The sequence below is a fragment of the Anomaloglossus baeobatrachus genome, chromosome 11, assembly GCF_048569485.1.
Source record: "Anomaloglossus baeobatrachus isolate aAnoBae1 chromosome 11, aAnoBae1.hap1, whole genome shotgun sequence".
Taxonomy (NCBI): domain Eukaryota; kingdom Metazoa; phylum Chordata; class Amphibia; order Anura; family Aromobatidae; genus Anomaloglossus; species Anomaloglossus baeobatrachus.
The window spans coordinates 187,643,299-187,662,993 of NC_134363.1; the positions used below are offsets into that span (position 1 = coordinate 187,643,299).

At 46.8% G+C, this 19,695-nt stretch overlaps 1 protein-coding gene and 1 long non-coding RNA gene across 2 annotated transcripts in view; one reads left to right on the plus strand and one right to left on the minus strand.

Moving 5' to 3' along the window:
• Positions 1 to 2,227: 2,227 nt before the first annotated feature.
• On the minus strand, positions 2,228 to 9,032 carry LOC142256885 (uncharacterized). The gene is made up of 3 exons (XR_012727574.1): positions 8,977 to 9,032; positions 4,010 to 4,051; positions 2,228 to 2,469 (listed from the first exon to the last, which is right to left on the minus strand). It is a non-coding gene; the product is annotated as an uncharacterized LOC142256885 (long non-coding RNA).
• ROBO4 (roundabout guidance receptor 4) overlaps positions 3,233 to 19,695 on the plus strand; it is a 108,958-nt gene continuing 92,495 nt past the window's right edge. The window contains exon 1 of the mRNA XM_075328845.1: positions 3,233 to 3,787. Within this exon, the coding sequence (XP_075184960.1) occupies positions 3,610 to 3,787 (178 nt within the window). The 5' untranslated portion in view covers positions 3,233 to 3,609. The remainder of the gene's footprint in view (positions 3,788 to 19,695) is intronic.

Below are 19,695 nucleotides of genomic sequence, written 5' to 3' on the forward strand. Positions count from 1 at the left end.
CCACTAGAGGGAGCTCACTACATATAGATTTATACAGCCATTACTAGGGGGAGCTCACTACATATAGATTTATACACCCACCACTAGAGGGAGTTCATTACATACAGATTTATACAGCCTCCACTAGAGGGAGCTCACTACATACAGATTTATACAGTCACCACTAGGGGGAGCTCACTACATAGAGATTTATACAGCCATTACTAGGGGGAGCTCACTACATACAGATTTATACAGCCACCACTAGGGGGAGCTCACTACATACAGATTTATACAGCCACCACTAGGGGGAGCTCACTACATACAGATTTATACAGCCACCACTAGGGGGAGCTCACTACATACAGATTTATACAGCCACCACTAGGGGGAGCTCACTACATACAGATAATTATTTAGCTAATACTAGGTTGAGCTGAATGCATAGAGGTGTATCCAGCTCCTACTGAACTCAATATTCGTGATGACAGATCAATGATGATACTGGATACCTTTGTTAATTGATTTATATTCGTACAATTTTTGACAATACACAAATGTGCAGGCTGTAAACAATACTTTGGATAGCACAGTGTGTGAGGACATGACTGCAGAGTCCTGAGCCCCAATGATCCACTATCCATGTGCCGGTATCGGCTCGGCTCAATGACTCTTCTGATGATATGTGAAGGTCTCGGTGTGGTCACATAGCAGCACATCTCATAACACGACTGTAGCAGAAGTGTCGCCAAAAATACAAACCACCTTCATATTTTTTTATTACAAGTCTCAGAGCTTTAAGACTTGCTGTTGCGAGACACAAGTTGCCCGTTTAACCGCCTGTCAATCTAAGCCGTTAAACGTCTGCCAATCGACTTTTGCTCGCCTGTTTACACTGGAAAATTAAACAGTAATGGGGTCAAGATGCTTGCAAATATGATTGCTCTTTCCCTGTACACTATCGTGTAATAGGCGGCACATTACACTGCGCCATGTGCTGCCGATACTGATTATTATTCCTGAATGATCCGAAACTGCAGAGAATGAGCGTTTGGCTAATTCCTCGTATGATGGCTGGGAAAGAGCATAACCACAAACTCTTGGTCACGGATTATTGCCTCGTCTACATGGGCTATGACATTAACTTGACAGGTGAGTCAGTTTCTTATGGCCATATTCACATGGGGCAATTGCACTGATTATCGTAAAATGTTATCGAGTTTACCAAAATGCTTTAAAAAAGACGGCAACTTGCTGCAACATCATGGTATTTTATGGTAATAAACTGTGATGTGGTGGCATTATGTGATTACACGCAGGTTGCGGAAATAATACGGTCCACATTTAGCACGCACACAGTGATGTCCAGGGTTTTAACTGGAACCTCTTATAAGTAGTGTTGAGCGGACCCGGAACTGCAAAATCCGGATCCGCGCGGTTTGAGCAGCAGATCAGAGTCCGACCCGGACGCAGGATTCCAGGTGCACGATCCGGATCCATTTTATTTTTCTCTCTCGCTCTCCCTCGCTTTCTCCCTCGCTCTCTCTCCCTCGCTCTCTCCCTCGCTCCTCCCCCCCCCCCCGCAGCGGATGCGCCGGACCCGGATTATTGCCAGTCCGCTGAACTCTACTTATAAGGACTCTGTCAGCAGATAATGAAGGTTCAAACCAAGCACAGGCCGAGCACCCTTGGCGTAGCCAAACATTTAAAGGTAGTCTGTCAGTGGGATGAACCCTTCTAAGCCGTCTATATGGGCATGTAGGTCACAGAAAATGATGCCTGCAATCCAACTTTTTATCCTGTGAAATGCACATTTTTCTTAATATCTAATGAGCTGATAAGATCTATGGGCCGGACATAGATCCCAGGAGAATCCGGCTCCAGAGATTATTGTAAATGACAGAGGGCGTTACCAGTGTGAGACATGCAGATACAGAGAGCAGACTGTCAGTCATTATATGTCTCACACTGGTAGCGACCTCTGTCATTTACAAGAAGCTCTGGAGGCAGATTCTTAGGAAGATCATTGTCCGGCCCATAGATCTTAACAGTTAATTTACAGATCAGACAATGTGGATTCCCTCAGAATAATACATCAGATCGCAGATATCAAGATATAAAATTGTATTCATTCTCTATGACCTATATTAGTCGAAAATGCGTTCTTTTCCTTGCTTGTCTCCTGAATGATTACGGAATAATTCCATTCTAATTGTTTATGAAGTTTGGAGTGCGGATCCTTTATTTGCTGCATTCATTATGACCGGCATGCACAGGTGAGGAGGGTAGGCCATGCTGCCAGATTCCCCTCCAGTGCACCTCTCCATCTGCTTGTTTTCCCTCTATCTCCTCTTCTTTTTTGCTTGATGACTCTGACTTTATAGAGAAAGAGGACGGTGGAGATAAATGGAGGACAGGTGGGTGGGAAGCTGCTCTTTACGTTGTCTGGTCATGAATTCATTCAGAATTTGCCTCGTCCATGAAGACTCCCTGTAAGAGAATTTCTTCATTATCATTCTGCCACAGTCCGGCCACTTTAATTAAGAATATCATCGACATTTCCCCAATTATGTAGCTTAACAACAATGGTGACCTGACTTACAAAACATCATTCAGGACTATACAGTCCACAGTCTTGTGTCCTAAATGGTCCCTTCATCACTTTCCACCGTCTTGTCAGCTTTTCAATGGCAATGATAAATGGCCCCTACACCAAACCCTTAAGTGGTACAAATTTCCTGCAGCTAATTATGTTTGTCCCTCACCAGGAGAGAATGAATTGTCCCATGCAACATGGAAACAAGAGGTGATGAAACTAAGACCTACCACCATCGACGAATGTTTTCCAACACGGCTGACCCCTCCACGTATCTGCAACCTACCAAGGTAAATGTGATTTGGCGCATTTAAAGGGCATTGACAAATGGAAACGTCTTAAGCGCCTTTCGAGAAATTCACCGACTCTCACAAAGACTTCGCCGATGCTTTAAACACTATCAAAGGACCATCAATTCAGTTTTGAAACGGTCGTCAGCCATAGCCGCTTCACTATTCAATGATGCGGTCAATCTTGTGGAGGAATGTTGAAAATCGCATTGTCACACAACTGGTTTTTTTTCCCAAAAATTTCAAAAAGAAAAACAAAAAACACTGCAAAAAAACCCCTAAAGAAAGACGACAATGTGCCAAGTGCTGGCCGGAATTCATGAGAAAATAAAAACACAAATTACCTCTCTATTTACTTAATGGTGCAAAATACCGTCCCATGAGCCCCCACCCCCCGGGCTTCTCTTCCCCATGACACAGATGCTGGGGAAAGTGGAGCCCCTGTCTAAACTTCTCAGCCCTTCTCACAGCATGGGGTCTTGCATGCTTTTCTATTCCATTGTCCCGCATCTTCATAAAGGAGGAGGAATGAGAGAGTAAGGAGAAAAAAAAGCACAAAAGCTGTTGAAAAACATCCTTCATAACAAATTCTAAATAATTTAGCCTGGGTTGGACACACGGGGTAGGATGCACAAGCCGCAGGTTTACTCACAGCACCGGTCACTTTGCGGCGTCTTGTGGGCACCTCCCGTTACCTGGACCCAAGATCTACGTTGACATTAGGGGCAGTCTTTTTGGTTAAAAATGTTTTTGACTTTTTTTGTTGTGATTTTTGCGTTCCTGCCGCTGCGATGGAGCCTACAGGTGAACTACTGTCAATGCAACCATGCAGTAACGTACCAGGGACATTACTTGGTGACTTCCCGCCGACAGACAAGACATATCCACCACCACAGACCCGGCAGGAGACACCGCCTGAGAGGTAAGAGCCGACCCTGGAGGGGATCATCGTTTTGACCCTTGTTTGGGCAGTTGCTGGAACTAATTTGTGTATAATCCTTGTGACCTGGAGTCTGATATATACACGGCAAGAAGAATCTGAGGTCTCTTATGTGAAGATGTAAGCGCCAGTCCACGGCAGATGAATATTTCGCTTTTGAAAGAGCCTTATGTACAACTATATTTTGTCATTTTGATCACTCACCTTTCTTCCCATTTCCATGGCTGACGACCAGCAGATGCCCATCTATCCGAGGGGATATAACGATAAAGTAGATCATTTTTAGTTTGTCATGAAAAATTAAATCAATGAAAATGGGGAAAAAAAAACTATATTTCATCGTTCAATCGCTACATATATAAGACAATAATTAGGAATTCCCCAATTTTTATTATTTTTTTTTTCCATTTTTATATTACCGGTATTTTCATCTATTTTTTTTTAAAAATGATAATTTACCCAATGTAAATCTCCTTTATGGCGATTTCCGGCTAAGGATCTCCCCCTTTTCAGAGTGACCAATAAAAATAGGAAAAAGGTGGAAATGATGGCATAATTATGGACTGTATCCCAATTCATTACTTTTTCCCAGTAGAAATACTGGCTTTTTTTGTCATCACTAAAATTCAACATTTGTATGTGAAACACAAAGAGGGCGTTCAAGAAATGTGGTTGTGTGATCGATTTTGTTTTATTTTGTGTACACACTTGAGGCAAAAATACAATTCTGCTGTGATTTAGAAAAAAAAGTGTGTCTGTGTGTATATATATATATATATATATATATATATATATATATATATATATATATATATATATATATATATATACACACACACATATACAGTGGGTACGGAAAGTATTCAAACCCCTTAAAATTTGTCATTCTTTGCAGCCATTTTGGTAAATTCAAAAAAGTTCATTTTTTTCTCATTAATGCATCTTGACAGAAAATAGCAGCATGTTTATTAAACAAGAAAAGCTGAACTATCACTATCACATGGTCATAAGTATTCAGCCCCTTTGCTCAGTATATCCCATGGTCATAAGTGTTCAGCCCCTTTGCTCAGACACTCATATGTAAAGCTGGGTTTACACACTGCAACATCTCAAACGACATCGCTGTAACGTCACCGGTTTTGTGACGCAATAGCGATGTTGTTTGCGATGTTGCAGTGTGTGAAACACATCAGCGACCCGGCCCCTGCTGTGAAGTTGTGATCGCTACAAATCGTTCAGGACCATTCCTAGGTCCTTTGTTTCCCGCTGTGCAGCATGCATCGCTAGAAAGTTTCAGTGTGTGAAAGACTTTGCAGCGACTTTGTTAGCAACTTCCCTTTCAAAAAGCTGCTTATCAACGTCCCCAACAACCAGCTAGGTCGCTCTGCAGGTCCGGATCGCTGTTGCGTTGTTGGCCAGGTTTGCCTGTTTGACTGCTCACCAGCGACTCAACAGAGACTTAGGGAGGTCGCTGTTACGTCACAAAACCGGTGACGTTACAGCGATGTCCTTTGCGATGTTGCAGTGTGTAAACCCAGCTTAAGTCCCATGCTGTCCATTTCCTTGAGATTGTTCTCCTCCTTCATTGGAGTCCAGCTGTGTGTAATTACACTGATAGGACGTGATTTGGAAAGGAGCACACCTGTCTATATAAGGCTGCTTTCACACTACGTCTTTTTAACATGCGTCAGGAACGTTTTTTTGCTGCAAAAGCGGATCCTGCTTTTACAGCAAAAAACGCATGCTAACGCATCTGTTATTTTGCAGGATCCTGCCACTGGATGTTTAGGGGCGGGCATTGGAGTCATGTGATCGGGAGTGAGGGGAACTAAACGTGCCAGACTGGGAGCCGGCTTCTTACAACTGCAGACGCTTGTAAACAAGGTAAACATCGGGCTTGGATACCCGATATTTATCTTGGTTACGAGTGTCTGCAGCTGCTAGGAGCAGGGCTGCCTGCACACGTAACCAACGTAAACATCGGGTAACTAAGAGAAGTGGTTACCCGATATTTACCTTGGTTACGAGTGTCCGCAGCTCTCAGGTGGGAGAGAGACGGAGGAGAGGAAGGGGGAAAGACAGAGATAGGGAGGAGGAGAGAGAGACAGGTCACACGAGACTGGTTCTGGGCATGCTCAGTACTTTCTGGGCATGCTCAGTACAAAAGCAGGATCCTGTTACAACGCAACTCAACGCATTCTGCTAGGCAGGAACCAGCGCTCATTGAAATGCATTGCAGCTTGCGGCGCAATGTGAAGGATCCTGTGAGATGCGTTATTTTGACAAAGGTAAAAAACGCTACAAGTAGCGTTTTTGAAATATGTTAAAATAACGCAAAAGTACGGATCCTGTGTCTAACGCACGCAAACGCATGCAAACGCAGGTGGACGCGAGTCCATTGCAAATGCATTGAAGTGAAAACGCATTTGCACTGGATCCGTTTTTCCGCTAAAAAAACGTTATGGACGGATGTTAAATAAACGTAGTGTGAAACCAGCCTAAGACCTCACATCTCACAGTGCATGTCACACCAAATGAGAATCATGAGGTCAAAGGAACTGCCCAAGGAGCTCAGAGACAGAATTGTGGCAAGGCACAGATCTGACCAAGGTTACAAAAGAATTTCTGCAGTACTCAAGGTCCCTAAGAGCACAGTGGCCTCCATAATCCTTACATGGAAGAAGTTTGGGACCACCAGAACTCTTCCTAGACCTGGCCGTCCAGCCCAACTGAGCAATCGTGGGAGAAGAGCCTTGGTGAGAGAGGTAAAGAAGAACCCCAAGATCACTGTGGCCGAGCTCCAGAGATGCAGTAGGGAGATGGGAGAAAGCTCCACAAAGTCATCTATCACTGCAGCCTCCACCAGTCGGGCCTTTATGGCAGAGTGGCCCAACGAAAGCCTCTCCTCAATGCAAGACATATGAAAGCTGCATAGAGAGTGCAAAAAAAATATGAAGGACTCCCAGGCTATGAGAAATAAGATTCTCTGCTCTGATGAGATGAAGATAGAACTTTTTGGTGATAATTCTAAGCGGTATGTGTGGAGAAAGCCAGGCACTGCTCATCACCTGCCCAATACAATCCCCACAGTGAAACATGGTGGTGGTAGCATCATGCTATGGGGGCAGGGACAGGAAAACTGGCTTCAATTGAAGTAAAGATGAATGCGGCCAAGTACAGAGATATCCTGGAAGAAAACCTCTTCCAGATGCTCTAGAACTCAGACTTGGCCGAAGGTTCACCTTCCAAAAAGAGAATGACCCTAAGCACACAGCTAAAATAACAAAGGAGTGGCTCCAGAACAACTCTGTGACCATTCTTGACCGGCCCAGCCAGAACCCTGACCTAAACCCAATTGAGCATCTCTGGAGAGACCTGAAAATGGCGTCCATCAATGTTCACCATCCAACCTGACGGAACTGGAGAGGATCTGCAAGGAAGAATGGGAGAGGATCCCCAAATCCAGGATCCCAAGAAGACTCATGGCTCAAAAGGGAGGAGGGTGCGTCTACTCAATACTGAGCAAAAGGGGCTGAATACTTATGACCATGTGATATTTTAGTTTTTCTTGTTTAATAAATTTGCAAAAATTTTTACATTTCTGTTTTTTTTTCTGTCAAGATGGGGGCAGAGTGCACATTAATGAGAAAAAAAATGAACTTTTTTTGGATTTACCAAATGGCTGCAATGAACAAAGAGTGAAAAATTGAAAGGGGTCTGAATACTTTCCATACCCACTGTATATTTTAAAAGTTGCAATATGACTGCTATGTCTGAATCCACCCTTACAATGCCGTTTATACATTGGGATATCTGACCAATATCTATCCAGTCAAACCCAGAACAATTTTAATTGGTTAATTTAATGGTTAATTGATATAAATACAACATGATTAGGTTGCATTCACACTTTGCTGCCGCAGTACGTTTGCGGGCTGCTATTTATAGGCTGGGAAGGGCCAAATATGCATGGATAATATCAGCCCTCAGCTGTCTGCTGTAACTTTGCTGATTATCAAAAAGGGGTTGACCCTACAGACGACACATGTACTGGAAACACGGATGACTGAAGGGGCCTTAGTTAGAGAATCTTGGAAATCATTGTGCCAGTATCCGTGAAAAATCATCTGATAGACAACTCTGTTATAGGGAATAGGACAATTTTATTTTGGGACAATGGTGACAAAGCTGTCACTATCACCTGCCATTTAAGAAATCTTTGCTTGCTGTCAGTGAATATAAACATTTAAATAAAGGACTGTTGCCAACAATGACCACTGGATATGCCGTAGATTTCTGATATAAGGAAGCAACATTAATAGGACCCGTATTCTGAGCGGAGAAGACATAAATGTACGAGGTGATGATAAATCTTTAATAACCAGATGCTAAAACGTCTTCCTGATGTAACCCTACAGATTGGAGTGTCCTCCCTGTATCCTGTCCATACAATTCTCTCCAGACTGATACATGTGTTTCCTGCTCTGATACATTGTAGCAGATTATCATGGCAGGAGAGAGATGTGTGATGCTGAAGATAACAATTGTTTGGGCTGGATTTAATAGTAACAAACTCTCAGCTGTGAGAAGCATCAGATCAGAAGACAATCCAGCACCTTGATGGATGGACAGTTCAAATTCACTGACAGCTATCAGAGATCTGGACTGATTACGCCAAAACCATGTTAAAAGTTCTGAAATTAAACAGTTTGCTTGTATTGACATCAGACAGAGATTGTTACAGCCCGGCTCTGACGAATTTATATTAGTTGCCCATTTGATAGGGGTCATGTGTGTACGTGTAATGTCGGTGTCCGTTGTCACCTGTCGACACTTGTGGCCTAATAAATCACACATAGGTTGTTGAGGCCACATCAGAACAAGTCTATGAGACGCCAGGTGAGGCTAGAGACCCTCGTTTTTAGTCTCATAGACTTACTTTGAGAAAATGTTATAGATGAGGTGACATGATGGCATAAAGGTCTGGAGCGCTGCTGAAATCGGGAGAAGACGGTGACCGGTGAGGATGTTACAACCATCATTACACACATGATCCCTAACAAAGTGCGGCATTACAGTAGTTAGACACGTAAATAAGCACTTGTATGAAACTGTCTATTGTCTGAAGCAGTGTGACTGTATACGTACTGTAAGTGCGGTAATATACCCACCGATCGCCGTCTGCCCTGGTTTCCAGCTCCGCTTCTCTTCTGGGTCACATGACTTCTAAATATATTAAAAATAAAATGTTTAATCTCTACATTTTATTTAGTTTTAAAAATAAATAACTACATAGTAACACAAAAATAAAAATTGCAACACATTTCAAGGGATTGTCCACTACTAGGTAAACGCCTTCTTAAATACTATATTCCTCTCACCTCGTGCATCGGCAGCGTCCAGCGATATCGGCGCCCGGGTGCTTGAGGCTCACGTGGCATTATTATACCACGTACCACGTGAGCCCTGCAGCCAATCAGCGACTGCTGTGCTCTCACTTCCTTCAGATGTCAGAGGTTCATCCAAAAGAACTGAGAGCGCTGGTAATAATAATATAATATTTATTCATTTATATAGCGCTATTAATTCCACAGCGCTTTACATACATTGGCAATACTGTCCCCATTGGGGCTCACAATCTAGAGTCCCTATCAGTATGTCTTTGGAGTGTGGGAGGAAACCGGAGACCCCGGAGGAAACCCACACAAACACGGGGAGAACATACAAACTCCTTGCAGATAGTGTCCTTAGTGGGACTAGAACCCAGGACCCCAGCGCTGCAAGACTGCAGTGCTAACCACTGAGCCACCACAAGACTGCAGTGCTAACCACTGAGCCACCACAAGACTGCAGTGCTAACCACTGAGCCACCACAAGACTGCAGTGCTAACCACTGAGCCACCACAAGACTGCAGTGCTAACCACTGAGCCACCACAAGACTGCAGTGCTAACCACTGAGCCACCACAAGACTGCAGTGCTAACCACTGAGCCACCACAAGACTGCAGTGCTAACCAAGGAGCCACCGCAAGACTGCAGTGCTAACCACTGAGCCACCACAAGACTGCAGTGCTAATCACTGAGCCACCGTGTCGCCCATGGAAGCGCACAATCCTTTTAAAAAGGAGCAAACAGCTAATGGATTATAGAAAAAAGTGCAAATTCAATGATAATCAGCCTTTTCTCCCCTCCTGTGCGCCATTATTAAGACCCCCACCATCATTTTCACCTATGGGCTGCGGAGTGTCCCATTCTCATCGTATTTCCTGCCCCTTTCTATTACGGGACGCCGCTTTGTCCGGTGATGACGTCACGTCCTGTTTTCATGGAAGGAGGACAATCTGGATGCTTCTTATTGTCCTGGTTGGGAAGAGTTGTGTCCTGGACTCTATTTATATACAAAGTCCATCCATTCTGGGACAAGGAAACTTCCCGGAAATTGCCCTAAATGTGAAAGCTCAATTTCCATGTAAAAAAAGTCTAAATACGACCAAAGAGAGAAACTGGAAGTACAGAGCAGCAATGTCTCCGCTCTCCCTATATAGATTAATGTTATGTATATGGAGGAGTCTGGAGACATGGCTTCCAGCTAAGTGCTGACAATTGTCCATCTTTAGGCCTTAGGCCTGTCCACCTGGGACCACTGTGGTGTGCTGGACGCCAGGCCTGGCTTAATCTGCTGTCATTATGGAGGTGATATCAGCCTGGAGGGAACCAAGGAAAACTGAGCAGTGCTGAGTGCAGACATGCAGGAGAGCAGGAGCTATGGCTGAGGCCTGTCTACTGTGAGGGGCATAGTCAGCAGGCTCCTCAGAGATCAGCTTTCATTATACCACAGCAACCAATCAGAGATCAGCTTTTAGTTTACCAGTACAACCAGAGATCAGGTTTTATTATACCAGAGCAACCAGAGCTCTTCTTTTGAAAGTATCCACACTCAGAGCCTGGTTATCCAGAGTCCTTGCTATTTACCGTAGAGATCCAGGTGTGAGGATGTTACCCAGCGCTCCTGGATCTGGTGCTGGGCACTGCATCTTCCTGCCACAGACTCTCTGTTCACCAGTGTGTACGGTTACCATAGGAGCACAGTGCACACCTCTGACATTACACTACCAAGCCTTATATGCCGACTCAGACTGAGTATTCAGGTATGTCGTGGCAGCTATGTGACAGATAGGAGGTGTTCTCGGTGATGTCACCGGTGATTTCTGCTAATAGATAGGAGGCGTTCTCAGTGATATCATCTCTGGTGATGGATAGGAGGTGTTCTCAGTGATGTCACCGCTGATCTCTGGTGATGGATAGGAGGTGTTCTCAGTGATGTCACTGCTGATCTCTGGTGATGGATAGGAGGTGTTCTCAGTGATGTCACTGCTGATCTCTAGTGATGGATAGGAGATGTTCTCAGTGATGTCACTGCTGATCTCCTGGTGATGGATAGGCGGTGTTCTCAGTGATGTCACTGCTGATCTCTGGTGATGGATAGGCGGTGTTCTCAGTGATGTCACCGCTGATCTCTGGTGATGGATAGGAGGTGTTCTCAGTGATGTCACCTCTGATCTCTGGTGATGGATAGGAGGTGTTCTCAGTGATGTCACTGCTGATCTCTGGTGATGGATAGGAGGTGTTCTCGGTGATGTCACCGGTGATTTCTGCTAATAGATAGGAGGCGTTCTCAGTGATATCATCTCTGGTGATGGATAGGAGGTGTTCTCAGTGATGTCACCGCTGATCTCTGGTGATGGATAGGAGGTGTTCTCAGTGATGTCACTGCTGATCTCTGGTGATGGATAGGCGGTGTTCTCAGTGATGTCACCGCTGATCTCTGGTGATGGATAGGAGGTGTTCTCAGTGATGTCACTGCTGATCTCTAGTGATGGATAGGAGATGTTCTCAGTGATGTCACTGCTGATCTCCTGGTGATGGATAGGCGGTGTTCTCAGTGATGTCACTGCTGATCTCTGGTGATGGATAGGCGGTGTTCTCAGTGATGTCACCGCTGATCTCTGGTGATGGATAGGAGGTGTTCTCAGTGATGTCACCTCTGATCTCTGGTGATGGATAGGAGGTGTTCTCAGTGATGTCACTGCTGATCTCTGGTGATGGATAGGAGGTGTTCTCAGTGATGTCACTGCTGATCTCTGGTGATGGATAGGCGGTGTTCTCAGTGATGTCACCGCTGATTTCTGGTGATGGATAGGAGGTGTTCTCAGTGATGTCACCTCTGATCTCTGGTGATGGATAGGAGGTGTTCTCAGTGATGTCACTGCTGATCTCTGGTGATGGATAGGAGGTGTTCTCAGTGATGTCACTGCTGATCTCTGGTGATGGATAGGAGGTGTTCTCAGTGATGTCACCGCTGATCTCTGGTGATGGATAGGAGGTGTTCTCAGTGATGTCACTGCTGATCTCTGGTGATGGATAGGCGGTGTTCTCAGTGATGTCACCGCTGATCTCTGGTGATGGATAGGAGGTGTTCTCAGTGATGTCACCTCTGATCTCTGGTGATGGATAGGAGGTGTTCTCAGTGATGTCACTGCTGATCTCTGGTGATGGATAGGAGGTGTTCTCAGTGATGTCACTGCTGATCTCTGGTGATGGATAGGCGGTGTTCTCAGTGATGTCACCGCTGATCTCTGGTGATGGATAGGAGGTGTTCTCAGTGATGTCACCTCTGATCTCTGGTGATGGATAGGAGGTGTTCTCAGTGATGTCACTGCTGATCTCTGGTGATGGATAGGAGGTGTTCTCAGTGATGTCACCTCTGATCTCTGGTGATGGATAGGAGGTGTTCTCAGTGATGTCACCGCTGATCTCTGGTGATGGATAGGAGGTCTTCTCAGTGATGTCACTGCTGATCTCTGGTGATGGATAGGAGGTGTTCTCAGTGATGTCACCTCTGATCTCTGGTGATGGATAAGAGGTGTTCTCAGTGATGTCACTGCTGATCTCTGGTGATGGATAGGCGGTGTTCTCAGTGATGTCACTGCTGATCTCTGGTGATGGATAGGAGGTGTTCTCAGTGATGTCACAGCTGATCTCTGGTGATGGATAGGCGGTGTTCTCAGTGATGTCACTGCTGATCTCTGGTGATGGATAGGAGGTGTTCTCAGTGATGTCACTGCTGATCTCTGGTGATGGATAGGAGGTGTTCTCAGTGATGTCACCGCTGATCTCTGGTGATGGATAGGAGGTGTTCTCAGTGATGTCACTGCTGATCTCTGGTGATGGATAGGAGGTGTTCTCAGTGATGTCACTGCTGATCTCTGGTGATGGATAGGCGGTGTTCTCAGTGATGTCACCGCTGATCTCTGGTGATGGATAGGAGGTGTTCTCAGTGATGTCACCTCTGATCTCTGGTGATGGATAGGAGGTGTTCTCAGTGATGTCACTGCTGATCTCTGGTGATGGATAGGAGGTGTTCTCAGTGATGTCACCACTGATCTCTGGTGATGGATAAGAGGTGTTCTCAGTGATGTCACTGCTGATCTCTGGTGATGGATAGGAGGTGTTCTCAGTGATGTCACTGCTGATCTCTGGTGATGGATAGGAGGTGTTCTCAGTGATGTCACCGCTGATCTCTGGTGATGGATAGGAGGTGTTCTCAGTGATGTCACTGCTGATCTCTGGTGATGGATAGGAGGTGTTCTCAGTGATGTCACTGCTGATCTCTGGTGATGGATAGGCGGTGTTCTCAGTGATGTCACCGCTGATCTCTGGTGATGGATAGGAGGTGTTCTCAGTGATGTCACCTCTGATCTCTGGTGATGGATAGGAGGTGTTCTCAGTGATGTCACTGCTGATCTCTGGTGATGGATAGGAGGTGTTCTCAGTGATGTCACCGCTGATCTCTGGTGATGGATAGGCGGTGTTCTCAGTGATGTCACTGCTGATCTCTGGTGATGGATAGGAGGTGTTCTCAGTGATGTCACCTCTGATCTCTGGTGATGGATAGGAGGTGTTCTCAGTGATGTCACCGCTGATCTCTGGTGATGGATAGGAGGTGTTCTCAGTGATGTCACTGCTGATCTCTGGTGATGGATAGGAGGTGTTCTCAGTGATGTCACCTCTGATCTCTGGTGATGGATAGGAGGTGTTCTCAGTGATGTCACAGCTGATCTCTGGTGATGGATAGGCGGTGTTCTCAGTGATGTCACTGCTGATCTCTGGTGATGGATAGGAGGTGTTTTCAGTGATGTCACTGCTGATCTCTGGTGATGGATAGGAGGTGTTCTCAGTGATATCATCTCTGGTGATGGATAAGAGGTGTTCTCAGTGATGTCACTGCTGATCTCTGGTGATGGATAGGAGGTGTTGTCAGTGATGTCACCGCTGATCTCTGGTGATGGATAGGCGGTGTTCTCAGTGATGTCACCGCTGATCTCTGGTGATGGATAGGAGGTGTTCTCAGTGATGTCACCGCTGATCTCTGGTGATGGATAGGAGGTGTTCTCAGTGATGTCACTGCTGATCTCTGGTGATGGATAGGAGAGGTTCTCAGTGATGTCACCACTGATCTCTGGTGATGGATAGGAGGTGTTCTCGGTGATGTCACCGGTGATTTCTGCTAATAGATAGGCGGCGTTCTCAGTGATATCATCTCTGGTGATGGATAGGCGGTGTTCTCAGTGATATCATCTCTGGTGATGGATAGGCGGTGTTCTCAGTGATGTCACTGCTGATCTCTGGTGATGGATAGGAGGTGTTCTCAGTGATGTCACTGCTGATCTCTGGTGATGGATAGGAGATGTTCTCAGTGATGTCACCACTGATCTCTGGTGATGGATAGGAGGTGTTCTCAGTGATGTCACCGCTGATCTCTGGTGATGGATAGGAGGTGTTCTCAGTGATGTCACCGCTGATCTCTGGTGATGGATAGGCGGTGTTCTCAGTGATGTCACTGCTGATCTCTGGTGATGGATAGGAGGTGTTCTCAGTGATGTCACCGCTGATCTCTGGTGATGGATAGGAGGTGTTCTCAGTGATGTCACCGCTGATCTCTGGTGATGGATAGGCGGTGTTCTCAGTGATGTCACTGCTGATCTCTGGTGATGGATAGGAGGTGTTCTCAGTGATGTCACTGCTGATCTCTGGTGATGGATAGGAGGTGTTCTCAGTGATGTCACCGCTGATCTCTGGTGATGGATAGGAGGTGTTCTCAGTGATGTCACCGCTGATCTCTGGTGATGGATAGGAGGTGTTCTCAGTGATGTCACTGCTGATCTCTGGTGATGGATAGGAGGTGTTCTCAGTGATGTCACTGCTGATCTCTGGTGATGGATAGGAGGTGTTCTCAGTGATGTCACTGCTGATCTCTGGTGATGGATAGGAGATGTTCTCAGTGATGTCACTGCTGATCTCTGGTGATGGATAGGAGGTGTTCTCAGTGATGTCACTGCTGATCTCTGGTGATGGATAGGAGGTGTTCTCAGTGATGTCACCGCTGATCTCTGGTGATGGATAGGAGGTGTTCTCAGTGATGTCACCGCTGATCTCTGGTGATGGATAGGCGGTGTTCTCAGTGATGTCACTGCTGATCTCTGTTGATGGATAGGTGGTGTTCTCAGTGATGTCACTGCTGATCTCTGGTGATGGATAGGAGGTGTTCTCAGTGATGTCACTGCTGATCTCTGGTGATGGATAGGTGGTGTTCTCAGTGATGTCACTGCTGATCTCTGGTGATGGATAGGCGGTGTTCTCAGTGATGTCACTGCTGATCTCTGTTGATGGATAGGTGGTGTTCTCAGTGATGTCACCGCTGATCTCTGGTGATGGATAGGAGGTGTTCTCAGTGATGTCACCACTGATCTCTGGTGATGGATAGGAGGTGTTCTCAGTGATGTCACTGCTGATCTCTGGTGATGGATAGGAGGTGTTCTCAGTGATATCATCTCTGGTGATGGATAGGAGGTGTTCTCAGTGATGTCACCGCTGATCTCTTGTGATGGATAGGAGGTGTTCTCAGTGATGTCACCTCTGATCTCTGGTGATGGATAGGTGGTGTTCTCAGTGATGTCACCGCTGATCTCTGGTGATGGATAGGAGGTGTTCTCAGTGATGTCACCGCTGATCTCTGGTGATGGATAGGCGGTGTTCTCAGTGATGTCACCGCTGATCTCTGGTGATGGATAGGAGGTGTTCTCAGTGATGTCACTGCTGATCTCTGGTGATGGATAGGAGGTGTTCTCAGTGATGTCACTGCTGATCTCTGGTGATGGATAGGAGGTGTTCTCAGTGATGTCACTGCTGATCTCTGGTGATGGATAGGAGGTGTTCTCAGTGATGTCACCGCTGATCTCTGGTGATGGATAGGAGATGTTCTCAGTGATGTCACCACTGATCTCTGGTGATGGATAGGAAGTGTTCTCGGTGATGTCACCGGTGATTTCTGCTAATAGATAGGCGGCGTTCTCAGTGATATCATCTCTGGTGATGGATAGGCGGTGTTCTCAGTGATGTCACTGCTGATCTCTGGTGATGGATAGGAGGTGTTCTCAGTGATGTCACTGCTGATCTCTGGTGATGGATAGGAGATGTTCTCAGTGATGTCACCACTGATCTCTGGTGATGGATAGGAGGTGTTCTCAGTGATGTCACCGCTGATCTCTGGTGATGGATAGGCGGTGTTCTCAGTGATGTCACTGCTGATCTCTGGTGATGGATAGGAGGTGTTCTCAGTGATGTCACTGCTGATCTCTGGTGATGGATAGGAGATGTTCTCAGTGATGTCACCACTGATCTCTGGTGATGGATAGGAGGTGTTCTCAGTGATGTCACCACTGATCTCTGGTGATGGATAGGAAGTGTTCTCGGTGATGTCACCGGTGATTTCTGCTAATAGATAGGCGGCGTTCTCAGTGATATCATCTCTGGTGATGGATAGGCGGTGTTCTCAGTGATGTCACTGCTGATCTCTGGTGATGGATAGGAGGTGTTCTCAGTGATGTCACTGCTGATCTCTGGTGATGGATAGGAGATGTTCTCAGTGATGTCACCACTGATCTCTGGTGATGGATAGGAGGTGTTCTCAGTGATGTCACCGCTGATCTCTGGTGATGGATAGGCGGTGTTCTCAGTGATGTCACTGCTGATCTCTGGTGATGGATAGGAGGTGTTCTCAGTGATGTCACTGCTGATCTCTGGTGATGGATAGGAGATGTTCTCAGTGATGTCACCACTGATCTCTGGTGATGGATAGGAGGTGTTCTCAGTGATGTCACTGCTGATCTCTGGTGATGGATAGGAGGTGTTCTCAGTGATGTCACCGCTGATCTCTGGTGATGGATAGGAGGTGTTCTCAGTGATGTCACCGCTGATCTCTGGTGATGGATAGGCGGTGTTCTCAGTGATGTCACCGCTGATCTCTGGTGATGGATAGGAGGTGTTCTCAGTGATGTCACCGCTGATCTCTGGTGATGGATAGGCGGTGTTCTCAGTGATGTCACTGCTGATCTCTGTTGATGGATAGGTGGTGTTCTCAGTGATGTCACTGCTGATCTCTGGTGATGGATAGGAGGTGTTCTCAGTGATGTCACTGCTGATCTCTGGTGATGGATAGGTGGTGTTCTCAGTGATGTCACTGCTGATCTCTGGTGATGGATAGGCGGTGTTCTCAGTGATGTCACTGCTGATCTCTGTTGATGGATAGGTGGTGTTCTCAGTGATGTCACCGCTGATCTCTGGTGATGGATAGGAGGTGTTCTCAGTGATGTCACCACTGATCTCTGGTGATGGATAGGAGGTGTTCTCAGTGATGTCACTGCTGATCTCTGGTGATGGATAGGCGGTGTTCTCAGTGATGTCACTGCTGATCTCTGGTGATGGATAGGAGGTGTTCTCAGTGATGTCACCGCTGATCTCTGGTGATGGATAGGAGGTGTTCTCAGTGATGTCACCGCTGATCTCTGGTGATGGATAGGCGGTGTTCTCAGTGATGTCACTGCTGATCTCTGGTGATGGATAGGAGGTGTTCTCAGTGATGTCACCGCTGATCTCTGGTGATGGATAGGAGGTGTTCTCAGTGATGTCACCGCTGATCTCTGGTGATGGATAGGCGGTGTTCTCAGTGATGTCACTGCTGATCTCTGTTGATGGATAGGTGGTGTTCTCAGTGATGTCACTGCTGATCTCTGGTGATGGATAGGAGGTGTTCTCAGTGATGTCACTGCTGATCTCTGGTGATGGATAGGCGGTGTTCTCAGTGATGTCACTGCTGATCTCTGTTGATGGATAGGTGGTGTTCTCAGTGATGTCACCGCTGATCTCTGGTGATGGATAGGAGGTGTTCTCAGTGATGTCACCGCTGATCTCTGGTGATGGATAGGAGGTGTTCTCAGTGATGTCACTGCTGATCTCTGGTGATGGATAGGCGGCGTTCTCAGTGATATCATCTCTGGTGATGGATAGGAGGTGTTCTCAGTGATGTCACCGCTGATCTCTTGTGATGGATAGGAGGTGTTCTCAGTGATGTCACCTCTGATCTCTGGTGATGGATAGGTGGTGTTCTCAGTGATGTCACCGCTGATCTCTGGTGATGGATAGGAGGTGTTCTCAGTGATGTCACCGCTGATCTCTGGTGATGGATAGGCGGTGTTCTCAGTGATGTCACCGCTGATCTCTGGTGATGGATAGGAAGCGTTCTCAGTGATGTCACCTCTGATCTCTGGTGATGGATAGGTGGTGTTCTCAGTGATGTCACTGCTGATCTCTGGTGATGGATAGGAGGTGTTCTCAGTGATGTCACTGCTGATCTCTGGTGATGGATAAGGAGGTGTTCTCAGTGATGTCACTGCTGATCTTTGGTGATGGATAGGCGGCGTTCTCGATGATGTGATCTCTGATATCTAGTGATGGATAGGCGGCGTTCTTGGTGACGGTAGGGGACTGACTACAATGGGTTCCTTTGCAATGATGTCCATGAACTTCAAATTATGCCACTGACAGCACCACTTCTCTCTCCATCATATATTTGGATATGTGTATTGTGCTCTCTGTGCACAGTCATCAGTCCATGATGAGCTCTGTGTGCACAGTCATCAGTTATGTGTTGTCTTGGGCCACTTACTGTGCTGGGATGTTATAGGGTAAGGCATATACCTTTGTTGCAGACGGGGGCTGCTGCCGCTGCAGGGGCTGCTCGGATCCGGGTTCGCTGCTGCGGCTCGAGTGGTGACCGGACCCCGGGCTCGCACGGCCGTCTGTCCATACAACCGTAGGAAGGGAGTATTTACAGGGTATTGATTTGTTGGTGACGCCACCCGTGGGTTGTGGTGAGAGTGGGTAGCACCATCGCTGCCTGGTGATGGGACGCACGGGGATGATGGAGCAGGGCAGCAGGATGGAATCCCCTCCACGGGTAGGGGAGGTGTAGTCCCGGTGCCCAGGTGTACGGGAGTAATAGCCGCTGGAGGTGGCGTGCCGGGTTAGACCGGGGATAGCTGGTGTACTCACAGTTCAAAGAATCACACACAAGTCCAGTGGTAAACCAAATTGCCAGTGACCGGTCGCCTCCGGCGGGTGTATTCGAGTCCCACACTCGGGTGTAGCAAACAGGGGTCCCTTCCTGCTGCACTTCAATGTTTGTGTCTTCACTCGGACGACTCCGCTTGGAACGGGGAAGTCCACTTCCGGTACTCTGTGTGTTTTGGGAGCTGTGGCCCGCGAAATCTGACCCTTGGGATTTCTGTGGGTTCTGAGGGACACCCTATTCCCCGCGTTGGGCTGCCGTTTCGCTCTCTGGGCTTCTGCGGAACAAGGTCTGAAACCTTGTCCCCGGCTGGTTAATTAACAAGGGGGCTTGCAACCGTCCTCGTCCTAAGGTCCAGGTACCCCGACTGTACACGGCCTCTTGACCGGATTCCCGCTGTCGGCACCGGCGGGCTACAACCCTG